Below are 24,546 nucleotides of genomic sequence, written 5' to 3' on the forward strand. Positions count from 1 at the left end.
GGAACTAGAGGAAAGTTGTATTTCTCATCATTGTTACATCGCACCGTGACTGGCTCATCTCCTCTCCGAGACCCCTCTGAAGGAGATCTCCAGTGAGCCCTTGTTATTAGCTCCTCATTTTTTCCTCCCTCCCTCCACACTCCTCTTGAATCCTTGATAATTTATAAATTATTTTGTCAGATCTTACACTGTTTGACGTCTCCCTTCACCCACTTTTCTGTTGTCCATCCCCCAGGGAGGAGGTCACATATAGTTCCTTGTAATCGATTCCCCCTTTCCACTCCTCCCTCCTGGAATCACCTGTCCTGGATTCCCCAGCATGAATTCTAACAGAATCACAAGACTGGAACAAAAGGGGAGTAAAGTCCAAGTAGCCCTAGAGAAAGGAAGGGACCCAGTGTGGGAGTACCTAGGGAGCTGAGCAGGTGTCGGGGAAGAGCATTGCAGGCAGAGGGAAAGCACTGTCAAAGCCCTGTGGTGGAAGCATGCCTGGCAGATCCCGAGGAGCAGCAGGGTGGCCGCTGACTAGATGGGAATGAAGCAGAAAGTCACAGATATGTCTTTGGAACCAAAGACATATTACGAGGCCAGATGACCTGGACCACTTAGATTATTTTTCACTTTTGCCCAGAATGAGTGGGAGCCATTGGAGGGTTTTGAGTGAGGGAGTGACCTTGTCTGACTTTTAATAGACTCCCTCAGGTTGCTGTGGTGCGGGTGGGGCAGAAGCAGGGACTCAAGTCTAGAAGCAGTGTATTATGTACTCTGGGTGAGACAACGCTCTAGACCAGCGTGGAAATGGGGAGAAGCTGTTGGTGGAGCTGACGGGTGTTGCCATCATCTGAGATGGGAAAGGCTGTTGGCACACCAGGTTTGGGAAGATGACCAGAGTCTGACCTTGGCCACCTTTGCTCACAAATGCTCATTCGGTGTCCAGAAGATATGGGTGTGTGAGCCTGTAAGTCAGCTGGAGGCTGTAAGTAAGTTAGATTTGGGAGATGGCAGCATTCGAGCTGGGGGTTACAGCCCTACACATGAGGAGTGAGTGCCCCTAGAGGTGGGCCCTCCACTGGTCAGAGGAATCAGCAGAGGGCACAACATTCTGGGGTTCTGCTATTAGAGTTCTGGAGCTCTGTCCCATAAGCATTGAACTGCTAACTATTCAAAACCGCTGGCCACTCCTTGAAAGAAAGTCTGCTCCGCCAGCTTTACTGTCTCAGAAACCCTACACAGGGTCCCTAAGAGGAGGAAGCCCCTCGAGGCACTAGATATGCCAAGGAGCAAGGGGGTGGGGGGGTGTCTCATTTGTTAAGCTGGAAGACACTGTAATTGGATGAAACACTTGGTTGCCAACTCTTCTTGGGTTTACTTGATATGGGTTGGGGTAGATTTTTGCTGATCATCATAGTCTCCCCTAGGAGCAGGGCTGGCTTCTTTCTAGACCTTCATGTGCTTCACACCTCTTTTCTCAAACAAATACATTCTCTACTAACTCCCTTTTCAGACCCAAGCATGCTTCTCATATCCCTTCCAACCTCTCCACTGTGTGATTTATTATCTGATTGCCCCGCCCTTAGATCAGTGGTTCTCAACCTGTGGGCCGCGACCCCTTTGGGGGTTGAACGACCCTATCACAGGGGTCGCCTAATTCATAACAGTAGCAAAATTATAGTTATGAAGTAGCAATGAAAATCATTTTATGGTTGGGGGGGTCACCAGAACATGAGGACCTGTATGAAAGGGTTGCAGCATCAGGAAGGTTGAGAACCACTGCTCTAGATGTTAGCATCCAGTTATCCCTGTGCTCTCTTGAGCCTGAATGGCTTGCGTCTGGGCTGCACGGACCAGTTTGATATGGAGGATTAAGCAGGGAGTTCTCATCATTTTGGTTATAGCAAACCCTGCCAAGCTTTCACAATCTGTCTTCCCACCTGGAAGTCCAGTCCAGGGTTCTTCTGGGCCTCTACCTTCACTGACCAGTTGGCAGTGAGTCAGGATGGGCTGGAGCTCCAGAAAGAGTGTCTATGGACTTGATTTAGTTCAAGCAGTAGATTCTCGCATCTCTCTGCCCGGCCTCAGTTTATTTCTGTGTGATTGGACCGTATTAATCAGGATTCTTTTGGGCTATCAGGAACAAATGCAGCTTGAACTGCCATATACAAATTCAGCCCACACCAACTCATAGCAACCTGATAAAGAGTTTTTCCGAGGCTGTAAATCTTAACGGAGCAGACAGCCTCATCTTTCTCCCAGGGATTGGCTAGTGGGTTTAAGCTGCTGCCCTTGTGGTTATTAGCTCAATACCTATTGGACCCACATGCCACAGTCCAAGGACTTGAAGATGCCAAGGGAGCCTTGCCTATGCTTTTGTCTTGCCCTCTCGGCTCAGCTTTCCTTCTGGTTAACTTTGTTCAGGCAGCAAAAGTCCTCAGGCTGGAGCATGTGCAGAGGGATGCAGTGCGTTCATTGACTAAGCCTCGTTCATGTGCTCACCTTTGGAACAGGGGCTAGCGTATCACTTAGGGTTCAGGATCAGCTGCTGTAACAGAGACCCAACATGCAGTTTTTCATGCAAAGTGGAGGTATACCTCCCTCTCGTAACTGTACAAAGGAGAGGAAGGCCAGGGCCAGCTCTCTCCATGAGGTCATTCCTGAACTGGGCGATGAGTGGGAAATGGAGAAAAGAACAGAGAGTGCATGCTATTTCCTAATAAGGAAATGCTACAGCATTTCTACCTGTCACTTCTGCTCACTTGGCCACACCTGGCCACTGTTGAAGTGGATAGAGATGGTTACAGAAGGCTCTGGCTGACTGAATTCATTCTATTATGGTCTCTCTCCCTCTTTACCCACAGGTGTGGCTACAGAGGCGGCTACATGGAGGTGATAAACCTGCACCCTGAAATCAAGGGCCAGCTGGTGAAGCTGCTGTCAGTGCGACTATGCCCCCCAGTGTCCGGGCAGGCTGCCATGGACATTGTTGTGAACCCCCCAGTGCCGGGAGAGGAGTCCTTTGAGCAGTTCAGCAGGGTGAGTCTACGATGGCCTATCTGCATTCATGGCTGCAGCCAGGGCTTCAAGGTGATTACACAGAGGCATGGCCTCCAGGCGGTGCTCGTGGTTCTTGGCACCTGAATCGCCTCAGAAAGAAAACAAACAAACTCACTGCCATCAAGGCGATGCCGACTCAGTGAACCTGCAGGACAGAGTAGAACTGCCCCTGTGGATTTCCCAGACTAACTCTTTATGGGAGTAGAATGCCTCATCTTTCTCCCACGGAGTGGCTGGTGGCGTGGAACTGCTAGCCTCACAGTTAGCAGCCCTGTGTGTAACCCACTATGCCACCAGGGCTCCTTAAAGGCAAGGTTAAGGCCAAAGATGCAGCTGTGCTGTGCTGTGCTGTGCGAAGACCAATTTTATTTCCTCACCTATGAACACTGTGGCTGGGTAGGCACCTAGAGGGAAGGGCAGCTAACACTCGAGAGCAGTGGTTCTCACCTTCCTAATTCTGTGACCCTTCCATACAGGTCCTCATGTTGTGGTGACCGCACCATAAAACTGTTTTCATTACTACTTCATAACTAATTTTGCGACTGTTATGAATCAGGCAACCCCTGTGAAAGGGTCGTTCGACCCACAGGTTGAGAAACGCTACTCCAGAGGGTTGGGGTAGTCCTGTTACTAAACCGAAAAGATGGGGAGGTGAGTGGTGGGTGCAGCCCTGCCTCTGGCCAAGCCAGGAGTTCTGGAAGCTCGTTGCAGAGCTTCTCCATCTATCCCGAATGGCAAAACCTTTAAACAAGCAAACAAACCAAGAACGTGTTGGTCATGTAACCACATCAACAGCTCCCGGCTATTGCAGGTTCACACCTTTCCCCAACCACACCTGCAAACTAGAGGTCAGGGAAAAAGAGGAAGACCCGCCATGAGGTGGACCAACACGGTGGCTGCAACAGTGGGCTCAAATCTAACAGTTGTGAGGATGCTGCAGGACTGAGCAGTGTTGTACACAGAGCCACTGGGAGTTGGAACCAGCACCATGGTGCCTACCAACAGCCACCACCACCTGCAAACGTCCCAGACTGACTCTTCTCTAGCCTTGGGAATCCCCACAGCTGAACCTTCACTTATTCTGTTAGATCTTACCTAGGTCATGTGCCCTTGGGCACCACATGGACTGAGAGTGAGGGGAGGTCTCCCAAAATGGGCCCTACACATGCCACACAGACTGACAGTCCTTAAAAATGTAGAGGTAAAGTATTCTACAAATTCTAGGACCACATTCATTCAGCCTTGATTTGCAGGTGCAACGCCCCTTGCTCACACCTAGACACATTGCCTGCAGGACACATATCTGCTGCCCTCCCTGGTTTGCTGTACACACATACACACTTCCCTCCCACCTGTCCAGCTAACCTAGTTGTTGAAGGGGAAGTCTCCAGTAGCTGATGCTGCTCTGTTATCCAGAGATCCTAACACCTATGCTTTCTCTGCCTCTTCAGGAGAAGGAGTCTGTCCTGGGTAATCTGGCCAAAAAGGCTAAGCTGACAGAGGACTTGTTTAACCAAGTCCCAGGAATTCACTGCAATCCCTTGCAGGGAGCCATGTATGCATTTCCTCGGATCTTCATCCCAGCCAAAGCCATCGAAGCAGCTCAGGTTTGGAACCTCGGGACGGGGGCAGCCCACTCTTTGCAGGCTCACTTGGGATGCTGGGTTGGGGGTTGGTGCTTCCTTTAGGGTACAGAGGTGTTGGCTGCAAAGTCTCTGACTTTTGTGGGTCTGTGACTAAACACTGCCCAGCAGTGTCTTCCTGAATGAAGAGACCAGCTTCCAGGCGCAGTTACCCGTGGTGGTCAGACAAAGGCAAGCAGGGCCCGGATGAACGAGTGGCTTGGCTCTGTTAACAGGGCTGCTCCAAAGGGAACCCCAGGTGATGCTGGGATACAGCCAGAGCCAGCTCCTCCCCAGGCTCTGGGCTCTAGAACAGTTCTCACACTTGAATGTGTACATCAGTCACCGGGGACTTGTTTAAATGCTGTAGTTCAGTCTGGATTTCGGCACTTCTGACAAGTCAGTGCCACAGACCCCAAAGATTTCCAGGAGGAAGGCCTAGTGTGGTTGTCCTCATACCATCCCCCAGCCCCTCTGAATACCTTGTAATAATTAAAATTCTAGGCTCTACCCTACCCCAGGCCTCCTGAATGAGAGCCTCAAAGTTTGTATTTAATAGGTTCACCGCTACCACCAGTGGTTGTTGTGTTAACTCTTTTGACACATGGTGGTGACTGTGTGTCAGAGTAGAACTGGTCTCTATAAGGTTTTCAGTGGCTGATTTTTTGGGATGATCACCAGGCCTTTCTTCAGAGGCACTCTAAGTGGACTCCACCCTCCAACCTGTCCAGTTAGTAGCCAAGCTGGTTAACTGTTTGCAGTTGTTAAGAAACCACTGTGTGAGCAGCATTGTGTACCAGGACCCCAGAGGAGCTGGGTGGTGGTTCAGCATGAAAGCGCCAACTGGGTGCCAATGTCAGAGTGCTCAGAGTGTTATGTGGTTCAGCAGAGAAAGGCCATGGGTCAGTGCTTGCTGGCCTTCGATGGGGAGCAAACGAGATAGCCTGGTGCTCCCAGATGAACAGCGGGAGGGCCACAACCCAGGGCAGCCCCAACTGTAGGTATAGATTCTTTGTCCCCACAAGAAGGGAATAGGCTGATTCTACCTTACAACTCTGGCTAGACCAGAGCATGTACCCGGGTACAGTTAAGAGCTGGAAACACAGGGAATCCAGGACAGATAAACCCCTCAGGACCAATAATGAAAATAGTGATACCAGGAGGGTAAGGGGAAAGTGGGAGGAGAAAGGGGGAACCGGTCACAATGCTTTACATATAACCCCCTTCCAGGGGGACAGACAATAGAAAAGTGGGTGAAGGAAGACATCGGTCAGTGTAAAACATGAAAAAATAATAATTTATAAATTATCAAGGGTTCATGAGGGAAGGAGGGTGGCAGAGAGAGGGAAAAAATGAGCTGATACCAAGGGCTCAAGTAGAAAGAAAATGTTTTGAAAATGATGATAGCAACATATGCACAAATGTGCTTGACACAATGGATGTATGAAAAAAAAAGGGGGGGATAACAGAGGAGAGTTCGACAGAGCAAAGACCACCTGGTGTTCAAATCCTATTCGACTTGAAGTTTGTAATGGTGTGTCTGTACCCTGCAAAGGCTTGGATGGATAATCGTGATTCTGTCCTGCCATTTGCAGACTCATACAATGGCCCCAGACATGTTCTACTGCATGAAGCTACTTGAGGAAACTGGCATCTGCGTGGTGCCCGGCAGTGGCTTTGGGCAGAGAAAAGACACTTACCACTTCAGGTACGACGTTGTCCTCTCTGCTCCTGGGCACGGAAGGGGCAGCAGTCTTCATGCTGGACTTCTTAACCTTGATCATGAGGCTGGCTTCCGAGCCCCCGAGCTAAGCTCAGAAGACCCCCTGTCTAGAGAGTGAGAAAACCTGTAGGTGGACCTCCAGGCCAGCTCCCTTAATCGGGTTCTCTTACCCAACACTGCCCCTACGCATCACATCATGATGCGGAATGTGCTCGGTAGCATGTCCTCTACTTGACTTTCCTGTCCCTTTTAAACTCCGTGATAGCAGCACTCAGCTTACAGGTGCCCAGAGCAGTGCCCAGTTGTAGCAGGTGCTCGATGGAGCCTGGAATGCACTGGCTCATTGCCCAAGTGGGCCCCCGAACCTAAAGAACCACTGCATCTAACACGTAGTGGGCTCTGATGCATTACTGCAGCACATTTCCCAAGGCTTCTTTCATGTAAAGTCTCCTTGGCCCGAAACAGGCCCCTGCATTGTTAGGAATGCCCATTCCCAGGGCTGGGCAAGCCGGCAGGCACTTAGGGGTTTCCCTGCTGCAGCCATTTCTATTCTGAACAGCATCTTCTTTCCATACGTCATTCTCAAATGTCTTCTGAAACAGATGCTAAAAAAAGACGTCATAACTTAGCAGCCAGAGGCCAAGGTCATGGACAGTGTTTCCCAGACAGAGAAACTGGTTGGTTGGCTTGTTCAGCATTAGTGGTGTCCTTGTACTCATTCACAAAGTGCCACAGATTGGAGCTAGCACAGCAAACAACACATGCTTTGTCCCTCCTCACCAAGCTTCAAACACCTCCTTGTCCTCTCTCTATAAGAGGAAAGAAACTCCGGAGCTCATCCCTCTCCCATTGTCCAGAACATCCTGTGACCAGGCTGACACTTTTCTCTTCCCTGACAGAATGACCATCCTGCCTCCAGTGGAGAAGCTGAAGACGGTTTTGCAGAAGGTGAAAGACTTTCATATAACGTTTCTGGAGAAGTATGCCTGAGGAACACCCAAGGCGGCCGAGGGGACCTCCCTCTCAGGCCACCTGGGCCAAACTGAACTCCCCCACCCCGCACCAAGCGACTCTGCCTCAGGCCTCACCGGAGACTTCTTTCTCTGTGCCTTGTGGTTGGGGGCACTTCTCTTCTGAGCAAATGTGAACTTGTGATGTCTTGGCGGCCTGCTTTATGATGGAACCAAGTAGAAGGAGTCTCAGCTGATGGCCAAGGTTCTTGGAATCTTGCTTCCAGGAAGTTCATTTAGGGTTTCAACAACCAGTAAGAGGAGGAGGTTTCAGATCTGGAGAAGGCGGGAGGTGCAGGAAAAATGGATGGCTTAATCACGGTTAGGATTGGGCACTCACCAGTGTCACCCAGGAAATAAAATCCTTAGCTGTGGGAAAATCGACAAGTCGAGCCTGGATGTCCATTGGGCTCAGACAAGGCCCAGCATTCTAGGCTAGAGGCAGGACAAGAGCGACAAGAGCAGTTGTATATGGTGTTGGACAGGATGGAACAGGCACTGAGGACTTCAGCCAAGACGGGAGGGTCCTGCAGGAGATGAGTGGCTATGTCTTCCCTTTGGAGTGTACAAGAAGTGGGTGAGGGCCCTGAACACACGGAGGGCTTTGGGTGTAGAAGTCGGTGGGACATGCTTAGGCTGAGATCTCATTTGAGCAGTTGGCCTGGGTACGTCAGCCACTGCTAGCAGCAGCAGGAGCAACGAAAGCCTGACTCGTGTCTGTCCAATTGTTTCAAGCTGCCTTAGTTCATTTCTTACCTCTCAATCGGGTAAAGTACGTGGTAGACCGACTGCTGTAGAGTTTTGTTTCTAGAAGTGTTTTGCCTCCACTCTTTCAACTATGTCCTCCCAAACTCTGAGTACTACATACTGTAGCGTCCTGTCATCAGTCTGGCCAAGCTTGCAACTTCCCCGGCACTGGCCAACCTGCTGAGAGTCTGACCCAGATACCAGGGAAGTGTCTACAGGCAGCAACAGGCTTCCTCCCATCTCCTTGGTGGAGAGCCCTCCCACCGACCCATTTGCCTGCTCCAGTGAGCAGTTAGTGAAGCCTGAGGAGTGAGTGAGCTCAGGAATCTGGGGGCGGAGCAAGTCCCCAAATGGAACTGAAGAAGCTGGAGAAAGAAATCTGAAGAGAGATTTGGAAGCAGCTTTGATACTAGAATTTCCACAGTAGGTCCGTGCAATAGAAAACGTCATATTCTAATCACTTACGGCGATGCTGCAGTCCCTCTGCAGAAAGTGGAAACCGTCTCAAATAACACGAGGGAGTGTTTTGGAACTTGCTTTTCCTTCATACTGAAAAAGACACCTTCGTGCTGGGTCCACCGCACGCAGAGTGCAGTGTGCCCCAGGGCGCAGGACGTCCGGCTCCGGGCTTCGAAAGAGGAGCAGAGGCCGCTCGGCATACTCTGTGAAGGAAGGTGACGTGGTAGAAGCTAATGTAGCTTTTATATTTTTGTAACCATTTTTCATGGGGAGAGGAGGGATTAGTATTTGTAGTCTTAACACGGTCAATCATTGTTTTTATAAATCTCTGAATTCAGATAAATAACCCCTAAGCACTTTGCAATGTTTACATGATTTTTTAAATTGATGCCGTATACATTTGACTTGCTCGACAGCAAACAAGAGGTCTGCTTGTCTAGAAGGCTGACTGGGAACACTGATCTCGGTAGATGTGGTTTTCTACACACAGATTCTATTCTGGTGCCTTCCCTGATTGGGCACCACCAGAGAGAGCCAGCTGTCCTGTGGGGCCACACTTTGAATCCGCACCTGTAATGTTTCCCATCATTCATCCAGGTCAGCATGGGTGATCCTGAGAAGCCATAGGCTGCACTATACCTCGGGCTTTACTGCCTTGCCCCTGGGGGTCAGGCCAGGTGATTCTGTTCCGATGTGTGGCATTCGCATGAAGAGCGGACACAGGCCTGCCTGTGCTTGTTTTCCAATCTGGATTCTGACAGGCATCTCTTGACAGTGGTACCTAATGATAACGCTACAGGAAATTTCTAAACAATAAAATACATGTTAAAAATGCTACCTGTGTTTAACTTTCTGTAGTTTGTCTAATAGGCCTCATAATTGTACATGTTCACTCATTCTTTGTTCTCAGCTTCTCTCTATTCAGTTCGGACTCATGGTGACCCCATGTGAGTCCGAATACTACTGTGCTCCAAGTTTTCAGGAGGTCACCAGGTCTTTCTTCCGAGGCGCCTTTGAGCAGACTTGAACCTCCAGTCTTTGCATTAATAACCAGGCATGTTAACCATTTGCACTGTTGTTAGGTGCCATCAAGTCAGCTCCAGCCCATAGTGGTTGTCTTGGTCCATGTGTCCTTCCCTAAACCAATCTCTGTGACCCATGGTAACAGGCTGCTTCAGCTCTCCAGCCCCATTTTAGCCATTGGCATTGGTGAGAAGAAGAGGAAAGGAAGTTGTAGATGATGCTCCCCAACAAGACTCATTTACTACCAATGGCATCTTAGAGGGGGATGAAGAAACGAGTGGTGTGCATAAGATGGGTTGAGGATATTTGCTGGTTGATAACCAAGATAACTGGAGCCCCTCTCTTTCCTTCATGCACACACATGGGAACGTAACAGACCTCCTTCAGCTGTGGAGTAAAGGGGGTACTTATATTAAATAGAAGCAAACACTGGACTGATACTACAAAATAAAGGTGGGGGGAAATAGTTCTAAATTATTTCCAGTAGAGAGTTTGTTGTAACCACACCAAGAAAGCAACCCACAAATGTTGCATAAGGACCTGGAATGAGCCTGGGCCTTGTAGGGAATGGGGAACCAAAAGACATGGTCACTGCCATCAAGAAGCCTACAGATTTGTCTTGAACGCCATGCACTGGAGTGGCTATCAGTTCACTGCTCACAGATCTAGCCACTCTGAGCTTAAAAGAAATATGTGTGATGAACAATTTGGGGAGCCATGATTCAACAGAACAGTGAACATAATATCACAGAGTTGTACATGTGAAGATTGTTGACATGGGACAGTAGATCATGTTCTTTGCATTGCTTTCAATACTTACCATCTCGGGGTCTTCGCTGCATTCCCTGACTTCACAGAGTCCCTCTGTTCTCCTGTGTAGAGCAGACAATACCCATTCATAAGGTAATAGAATAATTGTGAGAAGTAAATAGAGGGAGAGGTAGCATGTGCATAACTTAGCAGAGTTCCTGGCAAGTACTTAAATTTTTTGGGCACACTAGTGTACAGCAGTGCTGGTATTTGATAGGAGTTCCACAAATGCTGAAATTCAAGGGAAGAATATATCCTAGGTATGCCAGGTAAAATAAAATTAATTTAGAGGAAGTAAGGACACTTTCCCAACACGTCTGAGCACCCTTAGTCTGTTAGTCAAAATACCCAAGTCAACTTAGGATTTTTTGTCCGTGATTCCTTTTTTTCCCCTTCTCCTTTTAGCTGTTTCTGAAATTAAAAATGCATTAGTTCTAGGTCACATTTGCAAAAAGTGTTTGGTGATTTTCCTTTTTAAATTGGCTTCTATGTTTCAGTCATATCTGTGGCCTGTTAAGGAGAAAGCATACCTACCTCATGAAGCCTGCTACAGTTGACGTTAAAAATACATATGCTTGGGGAGGAGGAAGGGGAGGGGGCGGGGGAGGAAAATGAGCAGATTCCGGGAACCCAAGAGGCAAGCGAATTTTGGGAATGATGAGGGCAACAAATGTATAGATGTGCTTTACACAATTGATCTATGTATTGTGATGAATTGTATGAGCCCCAATAAATTGATCAAATAAATAAATAAAGGGAACCTCCAACCATAAAAAACAAAACAAAACATATGCTTGCTTTGAGACCATGATCATCCAGACCGCGTGGTGCTGCTGACAGGATAGAGCTCAGAAAGAGACGTAAATTATGTTTGGGGCATAAAATGTGTACATTTGTTTGTTGTTTTGCTTTGCTCATAATGACAAAATGTTTTGGACAAATAGGCCAAAGCAATACAATGGGAAAGAAAAGTTTCTTTAACAAACTGTATTACAAGTAGATATCCATATAGGGTAGAACTTCAACTCCTACCTCACACAGATACAAGATTTTCAGTGGGTCACTGTTCTGAAACATAAGGGCTAAAACTAGTAAGCTTCTAGAATAAAACATAAAAGAATGTGTATCTTTGTAAAGTTGAGCTAAGTAAAGGTTTCTTAGGACAAAAGTAATAAAAGAAAAAAATTAATGAATTAGATTTTTTAAAAGCGCTTTATTAGGGACTCATACAACTCTTATCACAATCCATACATACATCAATTGATTGTGTAAGGCACATTTGTACATTCATTGCCCTCATCCTCAAAGCATTTGCTCTCTACCTAAGCTCCTCATTTTCCCCCTCCCTCCCCAAATGAATTCGATTTTATTTTAAATTTTTATCAAAAGAACTTGATTTTCAAAAGACACCATTAAGCCAATGAAAAACAAGCCACATATGGAGAAACATTTTCAGAACATAGATCTGATGAAGGATTTACATCAAGGATATCTAAAGAACAATAACTCAACAACAAAAGGACAATTCAATAAAAAATGGGAGAAAGTGAGAAAATTCATAAAAGAAGATACATACATGGTTAATAAGAAATGGAAAGATGTTCAATATCATTAGCTATCAAAGGTATGCAAACTAGTACTATAGCTACTTCCCTCCACCCCTGAACTATAAAACTCACTACAAAGGCCATTGACTCCACTCCAAGTCATAGTGACTCTATCTGATAGGATAGAACTGCCTTTTGGGGCTTCTTTTTGAGACTTTAAACCTTTACAGGGCTCACAGCATCATCTTTCTCTTCAGGAGTGGCTAGTGAGTTTGAACCACTGACCTTGTCATTGGCAGGTCAATATGTAGTCTACTACACTGCCAGTTCTAAAAGTGCTCCTAGAATGGCTAAAATAAAAATAAATACTGGAAATACTAAGTGTTGGCAAGAATGTGGACAATCAAAATCCCAAACATTGTTGGTAGGAATGAAACATGACACAACCAGCTTAGAAAACCGGTAATTTCTTAAAAAGTTAAACACACATTTGCTCAGCCAGCCCACCCCTCGGTGTTTACATCCCAGCCCCCCACCAAAAACCTATATAGGCCTATAAAGGGCTTATATTAAAAGGCTCTGTTTAGGACCAAGTGCTGACAAAAAGCTGGGGTAGTGCTAGGGTTAACTTGTTTCCCATTTTCCAAGGATCACTGTCCAATGCTACATGTTGTCCAACGACTACAAACTATTGTTACATTTTATCTTTCCCACTTTTAGAGAATTGTTTAGGTGGTAAATCTAGTCCCCCTTACTCTATCGTGGCCCAGCAAAAGCTCCCGTACTCTTGTGGGAAGCAGGGGGAATTAGAGTGACTAGGTGGGCTTGGAACCACTCTATCGGGCAGAACAATAAGAGCCTCATTCTCTCTGTGGAGCTACTTGGTATTCAAGGCTTTAAAACTAGGATATGGAAGAAAGGTATTCAATAGTCCGAACACTGAATTTCCCTGTATGTAAATTACAGATCAGTAATAATTGAGGATATAACAGGTTGAATTGTGTCCTTCAGAAAAATACACTTAAGTCCGTCAAATGGCATAATTCATGTGTTCACGTTCTGCATCCTAGTGAAGTGAGTAGCATTTATTTGGAGGTCTTAAACGTTTTCAACAGCCACGAAGCCAAGTCTTTAAGAAACCATACAACTATTGGTTTCTACTTATCGGGGGTAAATGGGTAAGAAGGTAACCAACATCTCTGAGAAGAAACAAATATACGAGGCTGATCTCTTTCACGAAATCACAACCTCATTGTTGTAAGTCAAGAACAACTAGATGGTGCTGGTTAACTGATCTGACCAGGAGAAAATAGATGACCCCAGTCAGAATGGGAGGAAAATACAGAATCAGACTCAAATTCTTTTTAAAGGGCCAGATTAACGGGACCGCCAAAGACCAGAGGTTTCTCTAAAACTATTGCCCTGAGACACTCTGTAAACTTTGAAACAAAACAATTTCCTAAGATCATCATTTAGCAAAAGCACAGAGTGACGCACAAAATAAAGAATATTACCCATCAGATTGCTGCTCAACTAAAAAAATCCTGTATGAGTCCAAAAGGCTAACATTTATTATAAACAAAAAAGATAAGAGACAAGAAGCACAAGGTCTGTGCAGAGACTGGAGGGCGCCCTACAGCAGCTCGCTCAGATCCTCCTTTAAGGCCTTCAGAAGAAACCAACCCTGCCACCACCTTGATCATGGATTTCTAACCTCCACACTGTAAGCAGACAGTTATTTCAGCCCACCCCAGTATTGATAGTTTCTTACAACAGTCTTAGGAAACCAATGCAAAGGAGAAATACTTACTTCTTTTGATTTAACAATTCCACCTCTGGAAATTTATCCCAGAACAGGATGTTCTTGGCTATATCATTGGCCATAGCCAAAAAAAAAAAAAGAATGAGAAAGATGTGTAAATATCCATTAATAAGGGACTGCTCTATTCCTATAAAACCAAATCAGATCAAGGGTTGTTGACCAGATTCCAGCTTATAGTGACCCTATAGGACAGGGTAGAATTGCCCCATAAAGTTTTCAAGACTAAATCTCTATGGAAGACTGACTGACATACTTTCTCCCCTCAGTGAACCAGTCAGTGGATATGAACCACTGCCCTTTCAGTTAGCAGCCACTGTACTACCTTGTATGCCAAGAAAGCAGTGCTTCCCAAATTGGATAACAGCACTTCCTGAGGGACGCTGGAATGATGGGGGTAAATAGGCTGCTTTATCCAGCATTATGGGCTACAGTACACAAGTTTTTTATTTTTTAAATCATTTTACTGGGGGTACTTATAGCTCTTATCACAATCCATACATACATACATAATGTCAAGCACATTTGTACATGTGTTGCCATCATTTAAAAACCATTTTCTTTCTACTTGAGCCCTTTGTATCAGCTCATTCCCCCTCTTCCCATCCTCCCTCATGAACCCTTGATAATTTATCTTTTTTTTTTTTTTTTATGTCTTAAACCGACTGCTGTCTCCCTTCATCCACTTTTCTATTGTTCATCCTCCTGGGAGGGGGTTATATGTTGATCATTGTGATCAGTTCCCCTTTCTCCCCACCACCTGCCCCTTTCCCTGCTGGTATCGCTACTTTCATTATTGGTCCTATGGGGTTTATCTGTCCTGGATTCCCCGTGTTTCCAGCTTTTATCTGTAACAGTGTACATGCTCTGGCCTAGCCAGATTTGTAAGGTAGAATTGGGTTTATGATAGTGATGGGGAGGAAGCATTAAAGAACTAGAGGAAAGTTGTATGTTTCGTCAGTGCTATACTGCACCCTGACTGACTCTTCTCTTCCTGGTGACCCTTCTGTGAGGGGATGTTCAATTGTCTACAGATGGGCTTTGGATCTCCACTCCATCCTTCCCCTCATTCACATTGACATGATTTTTGTTCCGGGTCTTTGATGCCTGATACCTGAGCCCATTAACACCTCATGATCACACAGGCTGGTGTGTTTCTTCCATGTGAGCTTTGTTGCTTCTAAGCTATAAGGTCACTTGTTTTTCTTCAGGCCTTTAAGACCCCAGATGCTGTATCTTTTGATAGCTGGACACCATCCACTCTCTTCACCACATTTGCTTATGCACCCATTTTTTCTTTAGCTATTGTGTCGGGAAGGTGAGCATCATGGAATACCAGGTTATTAGAACAAAGTGTTCTTGCATTGAGGGAGTACTTGAGTAGAGGCCCAATTTCTGTCTGCTACCTTAATACTTAACAAATAAATATATGTACAGAGATCTATTTCCCTCTTGTTAGATATTAATATATTTACATATGTACATGCTTGTATTTAGACCTCTATAAATGCCCTTTGCCTCCTAGTTCTTTCTTCTATTTCCTTTTACTTTCCTCTTGTCCCACTATCATGTTTGACCTTCATTCGGCTTTCAGTAATTCCTCTCGGTTACATTGCACTTGATTAAACCTGACCAGGCATCCTACGCCCTCCTTGCCATCGATTTTAGATCATTTGTTGTTCCCTTGTCCCTGAGTTTGTTGGCACCTCCCCTTCCTTTCCTCCACTTTCCCTTCTCCCGTGACCCCCCCAAAACCATCAGTCTGGTTGTTTTCTCCTCCAGATTGTTTATTGAGCCTATCTTATATAGATACACATGCAAAAACAATAATAAGCCCAAAAACAAACAATAACAACCAACAAAAAAGAAAAGCCTCTAAGTAGTTCCAAGTCTATTTGTTGAGACTGATGGGATGCCACATGCTGGCCCCACAGTCTATTTCTGGTATTCCTTGGGGACTTCATTGCTTTGCTCCCCTTGCTGCTCTGATGCACGCCCTTAGTGTTTTACTCCGGTGTGGTGGGGTCAGATTGGGCACAATTCCTGCACTGAGTACACAGTTTTTAATTGCCAGGTGAGAGTTGAGAATTTTTTTTTCTGAAAAGGGAGCTGTAGAACAAATAAGTTTGGGAACCTATGCTGTAAAGCAGAGGTAGAGAAACTCTTCTTTCTGCCAAGGGCCAGTTGGATGTTTTTATCATTTGAAGCCCATACAGAATTATCAATTCAAAATTAACCTGCTATATTTGGTCAAACATTTCATTAACTCACTGCTAAGATGATGACCGGAACTCCCTTTTTGATGAGACATGTGATGTAACTAGTATTGATGATCTCATGAGCCTTATATGGCCCATCGTCCAGACATTCCCTGCCCCTGCTAAAGAGAAATGCTAACCCAGAACCAAAGCAAACCCTTTACCATCTAGTCAATTTTGTTAAAGAGTAAAACCACCCCACAGAATCTTCTTTGGAGTAATCTTTATGGAAAGACCTAAAATTAGAAAAACAAAGGGCAGAATGCACTCAAAATATGTATTAAACTGAAAAAACTCAAGAAAAAAATCAAGACTTGAATTGCAACCTTGAAAGATTCTCTGGACAAAATAGTGAATTATATAGGAAGCATCAAAAGAAGATGGGACGAATACACGAGTCACACTACCTAAAACTAGTTTTTAGAACTAGTCAACATTCCACCATTTCAGGAGGTAGCAGATGAGCAAGAACCAATGGTGCTGAAGGAAGACGTGTAAGCTACACCGAAACCATTAACCAAAACAAGGTTCCAGGAAATGATGGAATACCAGTGGAAACATTTGAACAAGCTGAGGAAGTACTAGAAGCCCTCACTTATCTATGCCAGAAATTTTGGAGGACAGCTACTTGGCCAAGAGAGATTGGTTTCTCTTTTTAGCAGCCCCTGGTAGTTTCAATAGTTTTCGCCAGCACCACAATTCAAATGCACTGCTTCTTCAGGCTTCCTTATTCTGTGCCCAGCTTTCACATGCGTATGTGCAATGAAGATACCATGGCTTGGGACAAGCAAACCTAAGTCCTCAAAGTAACCCCTTGCTATTCAATACTTATAAGGACCATGTGCAGCAGATTTACCAAAGGCAGCTTGTCTTTTGATCTTTTGAGTCCTGCTTCCATAAGCATTGATTGTGGTGCTCCAGCAGAGCACAAATATTGACACTCAGAGACCAGAAAGAAATGTCAGACCGCTATTTACAGAGATGAAGACAGCTGTACTTTGTTGTTTGGTACCATTGACTCAGTTGCTACTCATAGCGGCCCGTGTAAAACAGAAACGTGGCGCATGACTGCGTAAACAGAACGACATTTGTCAAGACGGGCCTGTGTGCATCAGAGAACAAGCACAGGAAGGAAGATCCCTCCAACTACCGCGGAGGTTCCACTAGGAAGGGCATCCTGCACTTCTTGGCAGCAAGAAAATCCATTTAACGCTAAGTAGACTAACCTGCAGTCTCCCCATTACTACTGGACAGTGTCCTGAGCCTCCTCTGGGCGCCCGGCTCTTCCCCAGTACAGTAAGTTTTTCCCACGCCCTGAGGCAACCCAGTCAAACCTGCTACGTCGCTGGCTTCTGGGGGCCCCGCGAGAATAGCAAATGGCATGGGGAGCTCGATGTAGACATTCTCAGTGTCTTCTCTCCCCACGTACCCCATCTCCCCCACGTGGCACACATGTACCCACAAATTGCCAAAGGAGCAGGAATCCCCACCCACAAAGTGATTTTATTTTTTTATTTCATTTCTTCAGTTTCTGTACTTTTTTTCTTCTTCTACTTTCCTCCCATTTCCTCTTCTAGTATGACCCTGCCCTTCCGAAAACATGAATTCCCCCCAGACCTAAACAGGTAGGCCTATCCTTTCAGGCACAATCAGTCATCAAACAAGGGCATTTTACTAACCCACCCAAGGGGAGGGAACTGTTTATGTCTCCACAGGGAAAGAGGGAGCAGACTTCAACCCAGTGCTCCAAGATGTGAATGCAACATGCCGGCGTGGAGTAGGGAACCAGTGGGAAGGTCTGGGGGGCCGGCCCCAATACCATCTACTACATGGACACCTGCCCCTCCCCACAGAATTTATTTCAAAGGAAGGCATTGAATCTGCAGCTCCAGGAGAGGGACATATCTGATCAGAGCACATGGGAGCAGATGAAGGGGGTGAAGGAGAGACTGGAGCACATCCTGGCCCACCAGACCTTGAGGATGATGTTCCCCATAGAGCAGCCAGTCCACAGAGAGGACCGCATAGCTGGCCCCACTATGAGACATGATGTCCCTCGCTGACCCATAGCCTTACAGGGGACAACACTGGAGACACCGTGTGGGAATTAAGCCTGATTTGATCCCACCACACTGAGGCAAAACAGCAGGGGTGCAACAGAACAGCAAGGGAATGGAGCGCGAGGTCCCCAGGGAATTATGAAGGTGGACTTTGGGGCCAGGGCACTGTGCCCCAACAGACTGGACTGGAAAGCACTCCTAAAGGCCAATAAACAGTCCTTAAATTAACTACAAGCTTTTCTTTCTTGTTGTGTTTTGTTTTGTTTTTTGTCATTGGTTTGTTGTTGTTTTGTTGTATATTGTTGCTTGGTTTTGCTCTGTCTTGTTGTTGTGCATGTTATTATCTCCGTCTGTCTAAATAAGATAGGATGGATGAACAATCTGGAGGAGAAAACAATGGGATCAACAGTTCCATGGGGACATGGGAGAGGGGGAAGTGGGGGGAAAGGTAGTGATCCAACAAGTGATCCAAATCGGTGGTGAGGAGCGTGTGGGAGGCCTGGTAGGGCGTGATCAAGGGTAATGTAACCAAGAGGAATTGCTGAATGTAACCCAGGTGGGGACTGAGTATGATAGTGGGGACAGGAAGAAAGTCAAAGGAAATGGAGGAAAGATCTGGGAGGCAAAGGGCATGTAGAGAGGTCTAGATAAAGACATGTACATATGCAAATATATTTATATATGAGGATGGGGAAATAGATCTATATGCATATATTTATAGGTTTAGATTAAGGTAGCAGAAAGACATTGGGCCTCCACTCAAGTACTCCCTCAATGCAAGAATACTTTCTTCTATTAAATTAGCATTCTATGATTCTCACCTTCCCTACACAACCGCTGAAGACAAAATGGGTGAATAAGCAAATGTGGTGAAGAAAGGTGATGGTGCCCCGCTACCAAAAGATATAGCGTCTGGGGTCTTAAAAGCTTGAAGGTAAACAAGCGGCCATCTAGTTGAGAAGCAACAAAGCCCACATGGAAGAAGCACAACAGGTGTCAAAGGGATCACGAGGTGTCAAAGGGATCAGGTATCAGGCATCATCAGAATGAAAAATCTTATCATAGTGAATGAGTGGGGAGTGCGGAGTGGAGACCCAAAGTCCATTTGTAGGCCACTGAACATCCCCTTACAGAGGTCGTGGGGAGGAGATGAGCCAGTCAGGGTGCAGTGAAGCAATGATGAAACATACAGCTTTCCTCTAGTTCCTAAATGCTTCCTTCTGCCCGCCCCCTCCCCTCCCCCACCACTATCATGATCCGAATTCTACCTTGCAAGTCTGGCTAGACCAGAGGATGTACACTGGTACAGATAGGAACTGGAAAAGCAGGGAATCCAGGGCAGATGATCCCTTCAGGACCAGTGGTGTGAGTGGTGATACTGGGAGGGCAGAGGGAGGATGGGTTGGAAAGGGGGAACCGATTACAAGGATCTACATGTGACCTCCTCCCTGTGGGATGGACAACAGAAAAGTGGGTGAAGGGAGACATCAGACAGGGAAAGATATGACAAATAATAATTTATAAATTATCAAAGGTTCATGAGAGAGGGGGGAGGGGGGAGTGGGGAGGGAGGGGAAAAATGAGGACCTGATGCCAGGGGCTTAGGTGGAGAGCAAATGTTTTGAGAACAATGAGGGCAATGAATGTACAAATGTGCTTTACACAATTGCTGTATGTATGGATTGTGATAAGAGTTGTATGAGCCCTTAACTAAACGATTAAAAACAAAAAAACAAAAAGGCCATTTTACCCTTTCTTTTTGTTTGTTTGTTCCCCCCTTTCTTTAACCCTATGACTGCACATACACTCACATTCACACTGGCATAGCAACAGAACTTCAGCACCAACGCCCAAGCCATACCTGAGTCTTTTGTCTCTAAGCATCCCTGCACAGCCACTCATGATCTTTTCCAGCTTTTTCTCTTTTTCCTCATAAAATATCTTTCTTTAAAAAAAAAGGTTTGCATTTAACGACTTTAATATTGTGCAGCACTATACATACCTAATACTTTAAAAAAAACAATTTTATTAGCATGTCATCTATATGGCATATAATTCAATAATTCAATCAAATCAAGAAGAGTTATCCAATTGTCATATTCAACTCTAGAACATTTTCTTCTTTCTTGTACTCATTGTTATTCAAGTAATTTTTTTCTAATTGTGGCAAAAAATACACAACAGAACATTCTCCAATTCCACAACTTCTACTTGTAGAATTCCATGTCATTGATTATAGTCTTTGTGTTGTACAACCATTATTGATATCCTTTTCCAAATTATTCCACCACCATTAACAAACTCAATGTCCTCTATGCAACAACCCTTTCCCCTTACCCTATGGTAACCGGTGGTCAAGTTGGGTTGCCTTTGTTTTCTTCTCTCTCTCTCTTTCTCTCTCGTAGTTTTCCTGATACAGTATTTACATATCACATACTTCCATGGTTAAATCACTTTTAAAATGAGTTCTATAACCACAATCAGTTCTAGTGTTCCCTCCCCCCTCCTGCATTCATGTTTGCTCCCCAATTCCCTCACCCTCCATATCTCCCACCCCACCTCCACATCCCCTATAAACCATTTTATCAGTTATATCTATGCATCTACTCCTTCATGTTTCACAACCTGGGAAACTGAACAGAAACAATCAAAAAGAAAAACAAAATAAAGAGGTAATGTTAGATCTCTCTGGAGCTAGATATACCTTGGTCCTTGGCTCCGCACGAGACAGAATTAACGCTGAAGCCTGGTTCGTGATCCGAGTTTTATGAGAGTTAGAAGAAGTTTCAGGTTTACACAGCGCCCTAGGGGCTCCTCCCGAACATGCGGCCAGGCTGGAAGCTGCTCAGTGTCAGCAAAAGCGTCCCAAAGTTCCTCCAAAGTTCTGCCAAAGCTCTCTGCGCCAAAGCTCTGCCCAAGTTCTCCCGGCTCCTGCCTTTTCAAGGTTGCCATGGGGAGGCGTGGTGGATGACCCCTGATCGACCCCATTGGCTGACTTGAATTCACCTGGCCTAGGTGGGCCAATTCAGGTTCACGCCCACCCGTGCCTATTGAGGAAACTCTGAATCTCTGGGCAGGTGCAGTGCGCCACTCCTCTGTTACAATAGCTTGGCCCTCTGGGCGTGCGTTAACGGACATTTCCCAGCCCTCCGCTAGTCTACCTAACATTAAGGATAAAATAATAATAATATAAAGATAAAAATATAAATAACAAATAAGCAAGAAAAAACCACTATCAATATTTGAAAAGCCAGGGAAGAAGTTTTTGTCATGGAACAAGCCTACAACGATTTCTGGTTGAGTCAAGAGGGAGGTCAACTGCCTAAATGTCGTTTGATGCAGCATAATCAAGTTTACAATGATCTCTATCTGACAGTAAAGCTGTTTGAGGTCCTGGCCTGTTGCTAGAGGGGATCTGCCAGAGGCTTAATCTGACTAGATACTCTGCAGATGGGTTTGGGTTTCCACTGTCCTCCATAACCTTCTACCAATTGGGTGTTCACAATTTAAGCTCTGATAGCTTTCCCTTCATCATATTTGGATTGTTATTGTCATCTTTGGATCTCACAAGCTGGTGTGCTTCTTCCATGTGGACATAGTTAACTCCTCACTTAGATGACTGTTTGTTTGAATACAAGCCTTTACACACCAGACACTATATCCCGACTGATACCCAGACACCATCTACTTTCTTCACCACACTTTGCTGTAGTACCCTTATCTTCAGTGATTGTTTCATGAAGGTGAGTATCGAGCAGCGCCATGTTATAAGAACTAACTGTTCTTGGACTGGGGCTCAAGTTAAGTGGTAGCCTGGCATCATCTGCTTGTCCATGGGTTATGCACGAGTCTGGTTTACTTTGGCGGTTGTATTATGACAAAATCAAAACCCCATAAGACAAACTACACAACAGCAACAAAGCAACCAGCAAACAAACAGACAAACAAAACCCCAAACAAACAAAAAGCAGGAAAACAAAAACCTGAAGAAACAAAAAGGAAAAACATTGTCAATCATCCCCCTGGGGTATAAAGTGATTGCATCGATAATATCAACAATTTTTCCAATGACACAGCACTAGACGTCTATGTGAGTACAGTTCCCCCATGAACCGCAACCCACGAGTTGTTGCCTTGCGCAGTTTGATCTCCCAATTGATTGAGCTCTGTGTACCCTAAGCATAGAGATTGGTGCCAGGGGAAAATGTCCTGAATCAATTCTTACAAGTGCACATCCCCTCCAACAGATTAAGACCTGTTATATCAATGCCAGTGGGGCATCAAGGTACTAAAGATATGGTGATTCTGGGTCCCTTTCCACTGGACACCTAGCAAACCAGTGGTTCTCCGCAAGGTCCAATAACTGCCGCTTCTACAATCCTAGGGCAGTCACTCTCTGCTTCCTCTCTTATCAGAGTACCCCAGTCCTCAGTCCAAGGGTACAGGCAACTTTGTGGTAGGGCTCAGTTCATCCAGTAGGACCTCTATGCTGAATCCTTCTGGTGTAGCCCTTGAGGGATGCCATGCTGCCTGCAAGGAAATCATGGTGCTTAGTCCATGGTGTGGTTCCCTGAGAGTTGGGTAGAAACATTCATAGGGTCTACCCAGGAACATAAAACCTGGTCCACTGTCTTCCTAGGTTCCCTACAATCATTGTTTAGCATCCCTTCTCAATGTGAGGTTACTTCTCCCCATTCACCAACAGAAATATCAGTGTCTCCTCCAAAGTGTAGATGCTGTCTTACCTTGATTTTCCAGCAAGGTTCTCCTGCCATTCCTGTGGAGGGACCATTGATTGATCACATTCACAAAATCTCAGTGTTGTATAGCATCAAGTGGATGGTCTTCTCCCTCTTACTCCCTCCTTGAGGTGTGTCCCCACCCAATGTGAGGCTCCTCCTTCAAGGAAATTTTTGTAAAGTGCACATAAGTGAGGTGATGAATGTTTCCTGGCTGCTAGGTATCCTTCTACCCTTCTGTTCAGGAATTCATAAAAAACAAGACAAGCATTACAAAAAATATTAACTGAAATCAACCCAAAAGATAAACCTGAGCACATCACATAGCACAGTACCACCCAGAAACCCATACAATGAGAGCAGCACTAACAATAACAGAACGAATAGAGGAACAAAGACACCAGTAAGACCACCAAAAAAAAAAGTGTGTGTGTGGGGGGGAAGAATCCAAACACAAGCAGCAAAATGAGAGCAACAAACCCACCTATATAAAAAATGACACTAAACATCAATGGACTAAATGAACCAATCAGAAGATAGTAAGTAGAAAACAAGATTAGAAAACATGCCCATTTATATGCTGCCTGCAAAGGAGACATCTTTAAATCAAAGAAAAAGATCGGCTAAAATCCAAAGGATGGTGAAAACTCTACCAAGCCAATGGCAACCATAAAAAGGCATGGGTGCAATAATGACCTCTGATAAAATAGACTTCAAGACAAATAACAAAATAAAAGACAAGCATGAGCACTACATAATGATTAAAGGAGCAACACACCAGGATAAACCTTAAAAAACATACACACCCAATGAAAGAATCTCAAAATACATTCATCAAACCTCACAGAGTAGCAAACAGAAATAAATCATTCAACAATAATAGTTGGAGACATCAACACACCATTCCCAAGGAATGGCATGTCATCAGGAAAGAAGCCCAGTAAAAAGAAGCATTTCACAGCACAGTAAATTAGCTCATCCTCTTAGATGTATACAGAGCACTCCACCCAACAACTCAGTACACATTCTTCTCCTGGACACATGGGACATACTCTAGAATAGATCACATGTTAGGCCACAAAGCGAGTCTCAACAAATTCAAAAACATTGAGAGCCTACAAACCATTTTCTTACATCACAAGGCTATAAAACGGAGAACGAGCAATATAAAGAACAGGAATATAAAAACAAACACATGGAGATTGAGCAACTTCCTACTTAAAACCAACTGGGTAATATATCAAATAAGGAATGAAATTAGGAAATTCTTTGAAACAAACAAGAATGCTAACACATCATACCAGAACTTTTAGGACCCAGCAAAACCAGTTATCAGAGGGCAATTTGTATCAATCAACACATACATGAACAAAGGAGCAATCCCAAATCAACACCTTCATATAACGCCCACAACAACTAGAATAAGGACAACAGAAGAAAAGAAATTACAAAGATTGAAGTGGAAATAACGGAACTGGAAAACAGAAAAATGATGGAAAAAATAGAATTACCTTATGCCCCAGGGGAATTATTTATAATGTTCTCTGTCATAAACTGATAATAATGTCTTTAAAGTGAATCAGGACATATATATAAACCATAGACATGTGAGTGGATTTTGGGTTCGCACTTAACTCTAGCCCCAATCTAAGAACAATTAGTTCTTATGACAGGCCTA

The 24,546-nt window shown here is 45.1% G+C and overlaps 1 protein-coding gene across 1 annotated transcript in view; it reads left to right on the forward strand.

The window, feature by feature from the left end:
• The window catches only part of GPT2 (glutamic--pyruvic transaminase 2), a 35,425-nt gene extending 25,979 nt beyond the window's left edge, over window positions 1–9,446 (forward strand). The window contains exons 9-12 of the mRNA XM_004704699.4: window positions 2,856–3,030; window positions 4,503–4,658; window positions 6,269–6,381; window positions 7,296–9,446. Coding sequence (XP_004704756.1) covers window positions 2,856–3,030; window positions 4,503–4,658; window positions 6,269–6,381; window positions 7,296–7,386 — 535 coding nt within the window. The 3' untranslated portion in view covers window positions 7,387–9,446. The remainder of the gene's footprint in view (window positions 1–2,855; window positions 3,031–4,502; window positions 4,659–6,268; window positions 6,382–7,295) is intronic.
• The last annotated feature ends 15,100 nt before the right edge of the window (window positions 9,447–24,546 follow it).

This window comes from Echinops telfairi, unplaced genomic scaffold (assembly GCF_000313985.2).
Source record: "Echinops telfairi isolate 266 unplaced genomic scaffold, ASM31398v2 ScPeMD7_2291;HRSCAF=2852, whole genome shotgun sequence".
NCBI classification, from domain to species: domain Eukaryota; kingdom Metazoa; phylum Chordata; class Mammalia; order Afrosoricida; family Tenrecidae; genus Echinops; species Echinops telfairi.